Here is a 12,500-nt window from a genome sequence, read left to right as displayed (position 1 = left end):
TCATATCTATATGTTTTTGGAATCAGGAACCGACAAGGAATAAGATGAAAGTGTTTTTAAATTGATTTCGAAAATTTAATTTTGATCATAATTTTTATATTTTTAATTTTCAGAGATTGTTTTTAATCCAAATATAACATATGTATATGTTTTTGGAATCAAAAAATGACGAAGAATAAGATGAAATTGTTTTTGGATCGTTTAATAAAAAAATAATTTTAATTACAAGTTTCCGATTTTTAATGACCAAACTCACTCATTAGTTTTTAAGCCACCAAGCTGAAATGCAATACCAAACCCCGGCCTTCGTCGAAGATTGCTTTGCCAAAATTTCAATCAATTTGATTGAAAAATGAGGGTGTGACAGTGCCGCCTCAACTTTTACAAAAAGCCGGATATGACGTCATCAAAAGTATTTATCGAAAAAATGAAAAATGCATTCGGGGATATCATTCCCGGGAACTCTCATGTCAAATTTCATAAAGATCGGTCCAGTAGTTTACTCTGAATAGCTCTACACACACACAGACACACACACACACACATACACAAATACACACACATACACACACACACACACACACACACACACACACACACACACACACACACACACACACCACGACCCTCGTCTCGATTCCCCCCTCTATGTTAAAACTTTTAGTCAAAACTTGACTAAATGTAACAAGTCGCGTAAGGCGAAAATACAATATTTAGTCAAGTAGCTGTCGAACTCACAGAATGAAACAACGCAACGCCATTTTTCAGCAAGACCGTATACTCGTAGCATCGTCAGTCCACCGCTCATGGCAAAGGCAGTGAAATTGACAAGAAGAACGGGGTAGTAGTTGCGCTAAGAAGGATAGCACGCTTTTCTGTACCTCTCTTTGTTTTAACTTTCTGAGCGTGTTTTTAATCCAAACATATCATATCTATATGTTTTTGGAATCAGGAACCGACAAGGAATAAGATGAAAGTGTTTTTAAATTGATTTCGACAATTTAATTTTGATAATAATTTTTATATATTTAATTTTCAGAGCTTGTTTTTAATCCAAATATAACATATTTATATGTTTTTGGAATCAGAAAATGATGGAAAATAAGATGAACGTAAATTTGGATCGTTTTATAAATTTTTATTTTTTTTTACAATTTTCCGATTTTTAATGACCAAAGTCATTAATTAATTTTTAAGCCACCAAGCTGAAATGCAATACCGAAGTCTGGGCTTTGTCGAAGATTACTTGACCAAAATTTCAACCAATTTGGTTGAAAAATGAGGGCGTGACAGTGCCGCCTCAACTTTCACGAAAAGCCGGATATGACGTCATCAAAGACATTTATCAAAAAAATGAAAAAAATGTTCGGGGATTTCATACCCAGGAACTCTCATGTCAAATTTCATAAAGATCGGTCCAGTAGTTTAGTCTGAATCGCTCTACACACACACACAGACAGACAGACACACACACATACACCACGACCCTCGTTTCGATTCCCCCTCGATGTTAAAATATTTAGTCAAAACTTGACTAAATATAAAAAGAGAGCGGAAGGGGGAGGGGGGCTCTTTGCGCAGTATGACATGTAACTCATCTATTAACTCAACGGTAATCCATCAAACTAACCCGCAGTTAATCCCACCATGATTGGATTCACGTGACGTTAATATGTTCTCTCTTCCGTTCTTTGCTAGATTACAAATGTGAGTACCTAAATTACCACGAGTTTCGCCTGCTGGCGTTGGAATGATTGCCAGTTCTCAAAACAAATAAGTCGATGAACAGGATTAACGCAACGAATGCTCCTTGGATTTCTGAAAGTTAAACTCCGCAACAACAATTCTCCAAAATGACGTTTTCACGGATATGTTTTCATTACATCAAGAGAATAGAAAGCATACAAAGGACGTCTACCTGCAAAGATGGAACTTTCGGATTGGCCGGTTTGGTCAGAAGTCTATCATACTAGAAGTACTTTACAACCATTATCAGCAGTCGACACGCGGTGATACATATGCCCTTTGACCTTTTCTTGTGGATATCCCGTACTTAAAATAGAATACGGGATTCTGGGAAAGCTGTTCAAGGGCACTCACGCACTATATTCGATGTTCAATACACGACTCAAAACCTTTGGGATAAATCAACAACAACAAAAATACAAGAATATACATTTTAGAAAATAAGAAAAAAGTTGAGAAATTGAGAAAAAATGTTTTACAAAAGTCTTGCCAATTAGGGGACTTGAAATCGAGACCACCGGCTTTAGAGACAAACCACCATGCCATCTCACTGTTCGAGGCAAGTTCAATTAATAACTGACCCAATGCTCCCGTTCACTTCGTATTAGTTTGGATTGCAATATCAAGTAGCGATAATTGCAAGGGTGACCGACATAGTGGCTACGGAATGCATTGACCAATCGCCGAAAGGCGCTGACATCATTGCATTTCCTAACCCTAAACTCTCTATTCTCGATGACATACAAAGGATTTAGTTCGGGAGAACGACGATCTATGGAAGATTTATTATATAAAGGGAAGCACGCGGTTAAAAATGGGCGTCGATAAAGCCAATGAACAGTGATGTTATCTTGTAGTATTTCATTCACGTGTGGTTTGGTGCAATATATTTAATCTTTTATTTCACTTGATCCCAGTAAAAAGCTGTGTCTGTGCCACACTTCGATCAGAATTTTTTCACACAATTATAATTCGATTCTGTGACGTGCAAGCATTCACAAGGTAAACGAAGCTGTTGTCAGAAGATGGTGACAGTTTGCAGGCGCCAGAATCGATGACAGAACTCTATAAATAATCCGAGTGAGCGCAGGCTGAGGACACTGTCTCAGGAGCTGAATAAAGTGCAAAGCCGAAGATGTGAGTGTTGTTTTATTCCATTCATTTAAATGTTGTGTATCTATTCTTTTTTTATTTTTTTATTTAGTTTGTATGTGTTTATCTCTTTATTTATTGATTTTGTTTGTGTATGTATCTATCTATCTATTTATTCATTTATTCCTGTATTCTTTTTTAAATGTATTCATTCATTGCTTTAATTATTGTTGATGTAATTGGGTGGGTTTTTTTTTTATCTAAAAGAAATATATCTATGTTTTTGTTTTTTTAGTTAGTTGGTAGGTTAGTCCTTTATTTACAGACTTGCTGACTATCTTACTTACTGACTCACTGACTGCCTTCTTGCTGATCGGCGGACTGACTGACACGAACACTTACTGAATGACTGACTGCCATCTTGCAGATGAGCTGACTGACTGACACACACACCGACTGAATGACTGACTGCCATCTTGCAGATGAGCAGACTGACTGACACACACACCGACTGAATGACTGACTGCCATCTTGCAGATGAGCAGACTGACTGACACACACACCGACTGAATGACTGACTGCCATCTTGCAGATGAGCAGACTGACTGACACGCACTGACTGAATGACTGACTGCCATCTTGCAGAAGAGCAGACTGACTGACACGCACTGACTGAATGACTGACTGCCATCTTGCAGAAGAGCAGACTGACTGACACGCACTGACTGAATGACTGACTGCCATCTTGCAGAAGAGCAGACTGACTGACACGCACTGACTGAATGACTGCCTGACATCTTGCAGATCGGCGGACTGACTGACTGACTGTAGTCTTGACTCACAAGAACATACCCTCCTCCGCGTGTATGCCGTCATGCAAATCCCCAAAATCGATCAACTTGAGGATTTCAAAACAAGATAAGAACATCATTCCACTCGTAAAAACTCAAAAACTCAAACCTTACCCTGAATTATGTGCACGGTGGCACTTTTTGGCTGAATTAATTTCTAAATTAACACCTGCGTCATTATGCGTCATAATTCTAGACTAATAGCCAACTTGCACAATACCCCGCTTGGATAGCTCTCCGGTGCGAAAGATAAGGAAGGTTCACTTCCCTGCGGGCACATTTTTTGCTCTCAAGAGTTATCGTTCTTTCCATACACTACACTCACTGATCTAAACAATGGCTACCGAACAGCAGAATTTTCATGCGATTGCAAGTACCAAAGTTGCAAAAATACCTCAAAGAAAGAAAAATACTATATTCAGGATACAAGAAACCGAAGCTGATAAAGTTATTGAACAGACAACGGAGTACCGGGATGGCACGTCATTTTGACGTCGAAGAGAATTCAGCCATCGCTTCACAAGCGCTGGTGCTCTCTGGCTTGTGTTAAAAAATACTCGATCGCCTTTCCTTTGTGTACGGGCCATGCTTGGGTACTTTGAACGAACTTTAGGATTATTCTTGCGGCTTACATTGCTGCAGCCTACTGCTGCACAGTGCAAATTCACCATTTTCAAGGCGAAGTGTCTGCACTGAAACGCAACCTCTCACAGAGCTATCAAAACATGCCCGCAGTTTGAGGCAGATCTCACAAGACCACGCAGGGTATTGCAGATTTATCGCGCGACTTCGCGGCGCTGGCCGATAGGGCAAGTCGCCTATTCAGGCCTGGACAGATCTGTGTTGGTAAACATGATGGTTTACGCGTTAAGAATCATTATCATTATCATTATCATCGTCAACGTCATCAGCATCATCATCAGCTGCAGCAGCAGCAGCAGTATCATCATCATCATCATCATCATCATCATCATCATCATCATCATCATCATCATCATCACCATTGATATGACCATTTGCATCCGATTTCAGATAAAGAAACGAAAGAGAGCGGGGGAGAAAAAAAGATCAAACCTTCCTACGAGTACACAAGATGACGTCATTCCGGGCTACAATGGCGCTAGTCGTCGTCATAGCTGCAGCAGCGCTGCAAGCACACGCTATTCCGCCTCCAACAACACCTCCTCAAGTATGCGTCATGCCGAACGGGGAAGGGAACATTGAGCAAGGGAAGTCCGGGAAGTCTTCCGACGGTTGCATGACGTGTAACTGCGAGGAAGGCACTGCGCATATGACCTGTGTTTCGGGGGCCTGCCCGCCTACACCGTGTCACGACAGCGTCAAGACGCCGGGTGTCTGCTGCGAAACATGTCCCAACGGTGAGTGTTAGCGGGACCAAGGGAGAGAGAGAGAGAAAGAGAGAGAGAGAGAGAGAGAGAGAGAGAGAGAGAGAGAGAGAGAGAGAGAGAGAGAGAGAGAGAGAGAGAGAGAGAGAGAGAGAGAGAGAGAGAGAGAGTTACACTCTAACAGACTCTGACACAGTCATGCTTTTATTGTGAGAATTCCTGCTCGTACACAAAGCATACTATTTGGTAGGGAAGGGTTGGAAAATAGGTCATCAGTCAAATGTCAAATGCAAACTTCTCATTGCAATATTGTTCCACAATACTACACATGTCGCAGGTCATTTCACAGCATAGCTTTCGGAACACTTTCCTTAATTGGGAGTTATCGTGTTCTGTTCAGATGACTGGCGTACAGACAATTTGTTCGTGTAATCTAGTGCGACAACCAGTTTTTGACCAAGGCGTCACTCCAAGAGTTTAATCATGGCTTCTCTGTGAGGTCATACAGGGATGTCATTTGGCGTTTGTAGTCAATGAAACGCCCAGATCTATTTGAATTATATATGATAAAAGAAATTAGAAAAAGCAAGTCGCTGTATTTAGGCACAGCTGCCGATCCGTGTTCAAGTTGTGAAAGGTGACGTCTGAAAATGCCTGGAACTTCGAAAAAGTGCTGAACCGGTCATGGCCATTTTGGGTAATTGGCCGAAGAAAATGAACAAGTTTAAAATAGGCAAGAAAGGTAATTTTATGAAACGTACGTAACATTGTATTGGATTGTTTGTATTTGTTTCCCGCCATCTCCACAAGAATCAGCATTCAGACATAAAGTGACCACCCGTTATTATTTTTTGTCTCTTAATTCTCCACCTTAAAGTCTGATAGGTCGAAGTGATCGAAAATGTTTCTTTTGTTTAAACTCATACGTTCGATAAAAAAATGTTTTTCTTCTTTAGGCATGATTTTTGAAAGTAAGCAGTCAGTTTGGAAGAAAATAAAGCCCAAAAAAACCTCCATCACTGCATGACTTTACCCTCTAATCATGTACGCAGGGCCCAACTGCAAGACTCCAGGCGGGGCTCTCGTCAGCGATGGCCAGTCCGTCACCGAGAACAACATGAACTGCATGTGCAGCCTTCAATTCTGGATGCCAACGGGCGGCAGTGAGGGACCCCAGGCCATGTGCATCCCCCTGCCTCCCCCGCCCCCATCAGGCTGTGCCTTTACCAACGGCACTGTGGTGGCAGGCACGAAGCCAGGCGATGACCTACAGCTGGACCCGTGCACCACGTGCATCTGTGTGGATGGCTACGTCTTCCATTGCTTTAGCCAACCGTGTCCCGCGCCCGAGTGCTCGGACTACTTCACTCCACAGGGACAGTGTTGCCCGCAGTGCCCTTAACCGGTGAGAATAATTAAGGTGTAATTTGTTTGGTTTCAAGGTCCATTCCGCCTCGTGAAAACAGTTCCCCTCACTTTCTCAGTTCTTGCCAGGCTTTAACGTGGGGTAAGACCATCGGTCACATACCAAAAATGAACTGCCTTGGTGTTTTTTGTGCACAGTTCTAGGTTTAAACAAAAATCAATTTCGCAAAAGGCACTGGTAAGCTTTTTTTTAAATGAATTCATCAATCAATTCCAACTCACCACAACAAGCAGTGAGGGTATTTTTTTGGTTTGTTTTCGTATGTGACTAAGTGGATGGATGGACTTTTCCCATGTAACTCCTTGAGACAGTGATGCAGCATATTATTATCACAAGGCGGAGTGGGCCTTTGAACGGCGTTTTATTATCTTTACATATTTAAGAACATTTCTAAACAACAACAAAATACTTTTTCTTCGTCGCCTGCTATCAGTTTGTGATGTTTCTTTTCTTTGTTCTCCACACAGGGACCTCCATACTTCTCAACTCAAGATCACGCCTTTTGCCAGGATACGATGCAAACGGACTAGGAAGGAAAAAAATTGAAGCACCTTTTCCCGACAAGGAAACACAAGTTTTAGTAATGTATCAACGTTTCAGAAAGAAACTTGGATTTGTTCTTTTAGTAGATTAACAAAATGAACTGGCTCACAGTTTGTCATAGTTTGTATGTGTGGATTTGTTCTTTTAGTAGATTAACAAAATAAACTTGCTCACAGTTTGTCATAGTTTGTATGTGTGGATTTGTTCTTTTAGTAGATTAACAAAATGAACTGGCTCACAGTTTGTCATAGTTTGTATGTGTGTGTGTGTGTGTTTGTGTGTGTGTGTGTGTGTATGTGTGTGTGTGTGTGTGTGCGTGTGTGACAGTGTGTGTGTGTGTGTGTGTGTGTGTGTGTATGTGTGTGTGTGCGTGTGTGTTATTACATAAGCAGAAGGTGATAGTGCAAATTACAAGCGGACAAAAAGCTTTTAGGGAGATAGTTACCTTACACACGCATGTACACACACACACACACACACACATGCACACACACACACACACACACACACACACACACACACATATATATACATATATATATATATATATATACGTGTCTGGTCTAGGTACAAAAACAATGGTCCTTCTCAGGACTAGATTACCTTGCGATACGTCCCCCACAAAGGGACTTTGCTCTGTAAATCTCGGTCCCCCTTGAGGAGGGTCTGATGCTCCCAATAGGCTGTCTGTGAAGGAATACTTATTTCTCTCTCTTTCTCTGCTAAGAGATTTTAACAAATCTCGGAAGAAAGTCTCTGCTGACTTTCAATTGTTTCTTTCACAATTTCTGATGTTTTATATATATATATATATATATACACACACAGACACACAGACACACACACACGCGCGCGCACGCACACACGCACGCACGCGCGCACACACACACACACAAACACACATATATATAAATACATATGTCGTGCCGAATAAAATTTAATTGCCAAATTCGCGGAATCGGCAAGATTTCTGCTCATTTCGCGTAATCGGCAAAACGCTGCGAATTACGCGAAATCGGCAGCGGTTTGCCGAAAATGCGAAAAGGCCTCTGAAACTTGTCCATTTTGCAAAATCGGCAGCCACTTTTGGTTTTTAAGTTATCAAAATGCCTTGGATATCATCACACTTAGACAGCTAGATTTTGGAATAGATAAATATCGCAATAATCGATAAGCTTTGGCAGAAACTGTAGTTGCCGTGCATTATCGGAGTTATGCTCGACACAGACCAAAACAGGCCATAAAATCCACAATATATTAATAGGGAGGTACAGCAATGTTAATGCAATGTTCTGGTGAGACAAAACATAACGGACTGGCTGCTACTGATGCAACATTTACAAGTATCAGAGGCCTTTACGCATTTTCGGCAAAACGCTGCCGATTTCGCGTAATGGGCAGCGTTTTGCCGATTACGCGAAATGGGCAAAAGTGTTGCCTGATTACGCGAACTCGGCATTACCGTGAATTCGGCACGACAAATACATACGTACACGCACACACACTCGCTTACACACATACGCACGCACACACATACACACACACACACACACACAGACACACACACACACACACACTGTGACACACACACACACGCATATTCACCAGCTGCACAATTCACCTACCCCCTTTAATCTTACCTCACACACCCTCCCTTATACTCTCCGTCTCCTCCCGACACACACAGACATTAACATTCTCGGGATCTTTGCTGTAGGTTCATGTTTGTTTCTCTCCCAGCTGGGGGAGAGGCATGCAGGCCACTCGATCAATGTCTGCATTGTTGTCAATATTCAAATCCTCGGTTGGAGCCTGGTTTGCAACTTCGATCAAAAGGGATACCTAGCGCGCATTATTTCTGCGTCAATGATTTTTGCAGCATAATTTGGTAAAAATTTGCTATGCTGAAAATGAGCTTTTTTAAATGTGTTGACGTAGAACAAAATGAATGGGTGAGATTTTTCACAATGCACAGTACTATACAATTTCGTAACGCAAACAAATATGGTGCGTAATTCATCATGCATGATATAGGTACAATCGCAAGAACATCATCTTACAAGTAGGTAATGTACTTGTGATACAATGGAATGGTTTGTTCTATCATGCCTGCAACAGAGTATCAACAGAGTATCAACAGAGTATTAACAGAGTATCAACAGAGTATCAACAGCTAGAATATCGACAGAGTATCGACAAAGTGTCAACAAAGTATCGACAGAGTATCAACAGAGTATCGACAGAGTATCAACAGAGGTTCAACAGAGTATCAGCAGAGTATCGATAGAGTATCAACAGAGTATCGACAGAGTATCAACATAGTATCGACAGAGTATCAACAGAGGTTCAACAGAGTATCAACAGAGGATCAACAGAGGTTCAACAGAGTATCAACAGAGTATTAACAGAGTATCAACAGAGGTTCAACAGAGTATCAACAGAGTATCAACAGAGTATTAACAGAGTATCAACAGAGGTTCAACAGAGTATCAACAGAGTATCAACAGAGTATCGACAGAGTATCAGCAGAGTATCGTCAGAGTATCAACAGAGTATCCACAGAGTATCAACAGAGTATCGACAGAGTATCAACAGAGTATTGACATAGTATCAACAGAGTATCAACAGAGTATCAACAGAGGTTCAACAGAGTATCAACAGAGTATCGACATGCAGAGTATCAACAGAGGTTCAACAGAGTATCAACAGAGTATCAACAGAGGTTCAACAGAGTATCAACAGAGTATCGACAGAGTATCAACAGAGGCTCAACAGAGTATCAACAGAGTATTGCCAGAGTATCAACAGAGTATTCACAGAGTATTAACAGAGGTTCAACGGAGTATCAACAGAGTATCGACAGAGTATTGACAGAGTATCAACAGGGTATCAACAGAGTATCAACAGAGTATCGTGAGAGCATCAGCCCTCTTGATACCGATCACTGCTGAATAGTTTAATATGTCAATTATGACATACACAGACTCAGATCAGAGGTCGCTTGTTTGCAAACAGTGGACTGCAACGTATAGGAGATTGTAGAAGATACATTTGTGGACTGCAATGTATAGGAGATTGTAGAAGATACATTAGTGGACTGCAATGTATAGGAGATTGTAGAAGATACATTAGTGGACTGCAATGTATAGGAGATTGTAGAAGATACATTAGTGGACTGCAATGTATAGGAGATTGTAGAAGATACATTAGTGGACTGCAATGTATAGGAGATTGTAGAAGATACATTAGTGGACTGCAACGCAATCCTGACCTAAAAACATTTTAGTATGAAAATACATTAGATTATATCAAACGGACGTCTTTGATTTTGAGAAACGGCTGTAAGAAAAATCAGCGGATCGTACCACGTTATTGACTTAAAAACCAGTATGTCCTAAATGACTCATTACATCACAGGCGGACGTCTTACTTTTCAGAAAAGAATGCAACATGAAGCTGGCAATATTACAACTGCTGGCAAATGTGCTTTAGTGAAACGATGATCTTATCAAAATAAATATAAGCAGACACAGCAATGGAACGGGGCGGGAGGAATAGGGGTTACGGGAGAAGAGGACGTCAAAGGGGCTGGTGGTGGGGGATGGGTTTGTAGAATCCTTTCAAGTCCGGCGATAGCTATTTCAAGTTTTACATATTTAAGAGTAAATGAGAAGGTTAAAAAAATCACGGTTTACCCTTAAATGCTATTCAATCATCACAGTTATTGTCCCAAAATGGGGGGGGGGGGGGATATTGCCAAGTAATGATTATTTATAATGTCATTGAAAACTAAAAGAAAAAGCACACAAGCAAACGTGCAAGTACATTTTAAATAAATTATGATATTTTAATCATGCCATCTCTTGTGTGGACACATACGAAGGAATCAACACTAATGACGCAAGCATTTTCATACGCTTGACGAAAAACGGGAGTGTCAATGACGCTTCCCTCGAGGGTTATTGGAAACCTTGTCAAATATCCCCCGCTGATGCCTGACGGCTGATCCTTCAAAAAATGACAGTGTGAGAACAATAAAGAGAACTCGGGTGTGATATGTGTGTCAGACAGGCGTGAAATATTGGGATGGGTCCGACTGATATCCATCTGTTCTGCGTTTTGTTCGAATCTGCACGAAACAGGAACGGCCTACTGTACAGTCAGTAAAGTTAAGTGTTAAACTGTCAATTTAAGTAAATAACCGAGCTTACAGAATCACTGCGAACTTTTATAAAAAGAAACACCTCGATCCATTCCATGTATGGTTATCATTCCATACTATATTCTGCTTCTTCAGCTTCTTCGTCCTTCTTCGTTCGTTGGCTGCAGCTCTCAGGTGCGCTCTTGTTTTGTGTGCCGTATTTTGAATCCTTATTCTGCTAGGGACATTCTAGATTCGCGCAACTTCTGATCACGTGAGGAGCACATAGGACCCATGTGACTACTGTTTGGGGTTTCCATTGTTCATTGACAAATGTATGACGTAGAACGTTGAATGTTGTTTATCTTGTTTTCCTACGGCTCTGACGTACTTGGCTTGCACGAGACTTAATACTACCAACGATTGTCTATATCGCTCGAGTGAGTTTGGAATTCAGTGCAAGGTCTTCAGTGTGCTTGTGTGAATTTGTGGCCGTCTGTGATTAAAATCTGCGTGGTCGTCATGCGCAGTAGTCATGCGCGGATGTGCAGTGTTGTCTACTGATTTCATGGGTTTCACTTATTGATTCCATAATTACACGAGCATTTCCATTCGTGGTAAGTGCTTTTTCGCTTGTATTTATTTTTTTGTTAGCAAATCAGCTTTAGTTAACTTTTGTAAGATAGTGAATAGAATGTATTATAAAATGCAATTATTGCTTTTTTTCAACGTAGTTGACCGACTATGCCTGTAAAGCATTTGATTGGGTGCTTGTAAAAAGAGGCAAACCAATGCGGGTAGAAAAAATGCAACAAAACACCATGGAAATAAGATAGCGTATGGTACAATCTAAAATGCATCTTTAAAAATCGCCTGCATAATTTTAAATACAAAATAGTAGCACATAAATACACTCACGTTCGCTTTTAGTCACAAGAAGTTGTTGCTGTTGTTCTTTAAAGTATAATTTTTATCTTTATTTTATTTTATTTTACAGAGGAGGCTGAGGTTTCTTTATCAACGAAAACATACGAGCTCAAACATGGCGTTTTTCAAAGGCCTCATCTTGACCACAGTTTTGACCGCGCTTACAATATTTGCAGAAGGTAAAACATTTCTTCTACAATAAGCGCTGTTGTCTTGGTGGTCCGATCAACTTTAAAGGCACAATCCCCCACGTGTAATCCCCCACGAAGGGCCATATCAGGGCGGTGCTGCTTTGACATATAACGTGCGCCACACACAAGACAGAAGTCGCAGCACAGGCTTCATGTCTCACCCAGTCACATTATTCTGACACCGGACCAACCAGTCCTAGCACTAATCCCATAATGCCAGACGCCAGGCGGAGCAGC

General features: G+C 41.0%; 2 protein-coding genes across 4 annotated transcripts in view; both read left to right on the top strand.

The window, feature by feature from the left end:
- The first annotated feature begins 2,736 nt into the window (after nucleotides 1-2,736).
- LOC138982116 (cysteine-rich motor neuron 1 protein-like) lies at nucleotides 2,737-7,117 on the top strand. The gene is made up of 4 exons (XM_070355344.1): nucleotides 2,737-2,883; nucleotides 4,722-5,068; nucleotides 6,088-6,440; nucleotides 6,929-7,117. The coding sequence occupies exons 2-3, from the start codon at nucleotides 4,783-4,785 to the stop codon at nucleotides 6,435-6,437; spliced, it is 636 nt and encodes a 211-aa protein (XP_070211445.1). The 5' UTR covers nucleotides 2,737-2,883; nucleotides 4,722-4,782; the 3' UTR covers nucleotides 6,438-6,440; nucleotides 6,929-7,117.
- A 4,366-nt stretch (nucleotides 7,118-11,483) lies between these two features.
- Nucleotides 11,484-12,500, top strand: part of LOC138982110 (fibrillin-2-like) — a 23,796-nt gene continuing 22,779 nt past the window's right edge. The window contains exons 1-2 of one of the 3 annotated variants that reach the window (XM_070355337.1): nucleotides 11,484-11,762; nucleotides 12,143-12,251. In XM_070355337.1, coding sequence (XP_070211438.1) covers nucleotides 12,188-12,251 — 64 coding nt within the window. In that variant the 5' untranslated portion in view covers nucleotides 11,484-11,762; nucleotides 12,143-12,187. The remainder of the gene's footprint in view (nucleotides 11,763-12,142; nucleotides 12,252-12,500) is intronic. The other 2 variants (XM_070355335.1, XM_070355336.1) reach the window with 2 other exon arrangements.

The sequence above is a fragment of the Littorina saxatilis genome, linkage group LG12 (genome assembly GCF_037325665.1).
Source record: "Littorina saxatilis isolate snail1 linkage group LG12, US_GU_Lsax_2.0, whole genome shotgun sequence".
Taxonomy (NCBI): domain Eukaryota; kingdom Metazoa; phylum Mollusca; class Gastropoda; order Littorinimorpha; family Littorinidae; genus Littorina; species Littorina saxatilis.
This window is presented reverse-complemented; position numbering and strand designations above follow the sequence as displayed.

What these genes read in the sequence shown, in the direction of transcription:
- LOC138982116 (XM_070355344.1), top strand. Translation starts at nt 4,783, where the DNA reads ATGACGTCATTCCGGGCTACAATGGCGCTAGTCGTCGTCATAGCTGCA. An exon ending in CTGCGAAACATGTCCCAACG is followed by an intron (nt 5,069 to 6,087) that starts GTGAGTGTTAGC and finishes TCATGTACGCAG; the next exon opens with GGCCCAACTGCAAGACTCCA.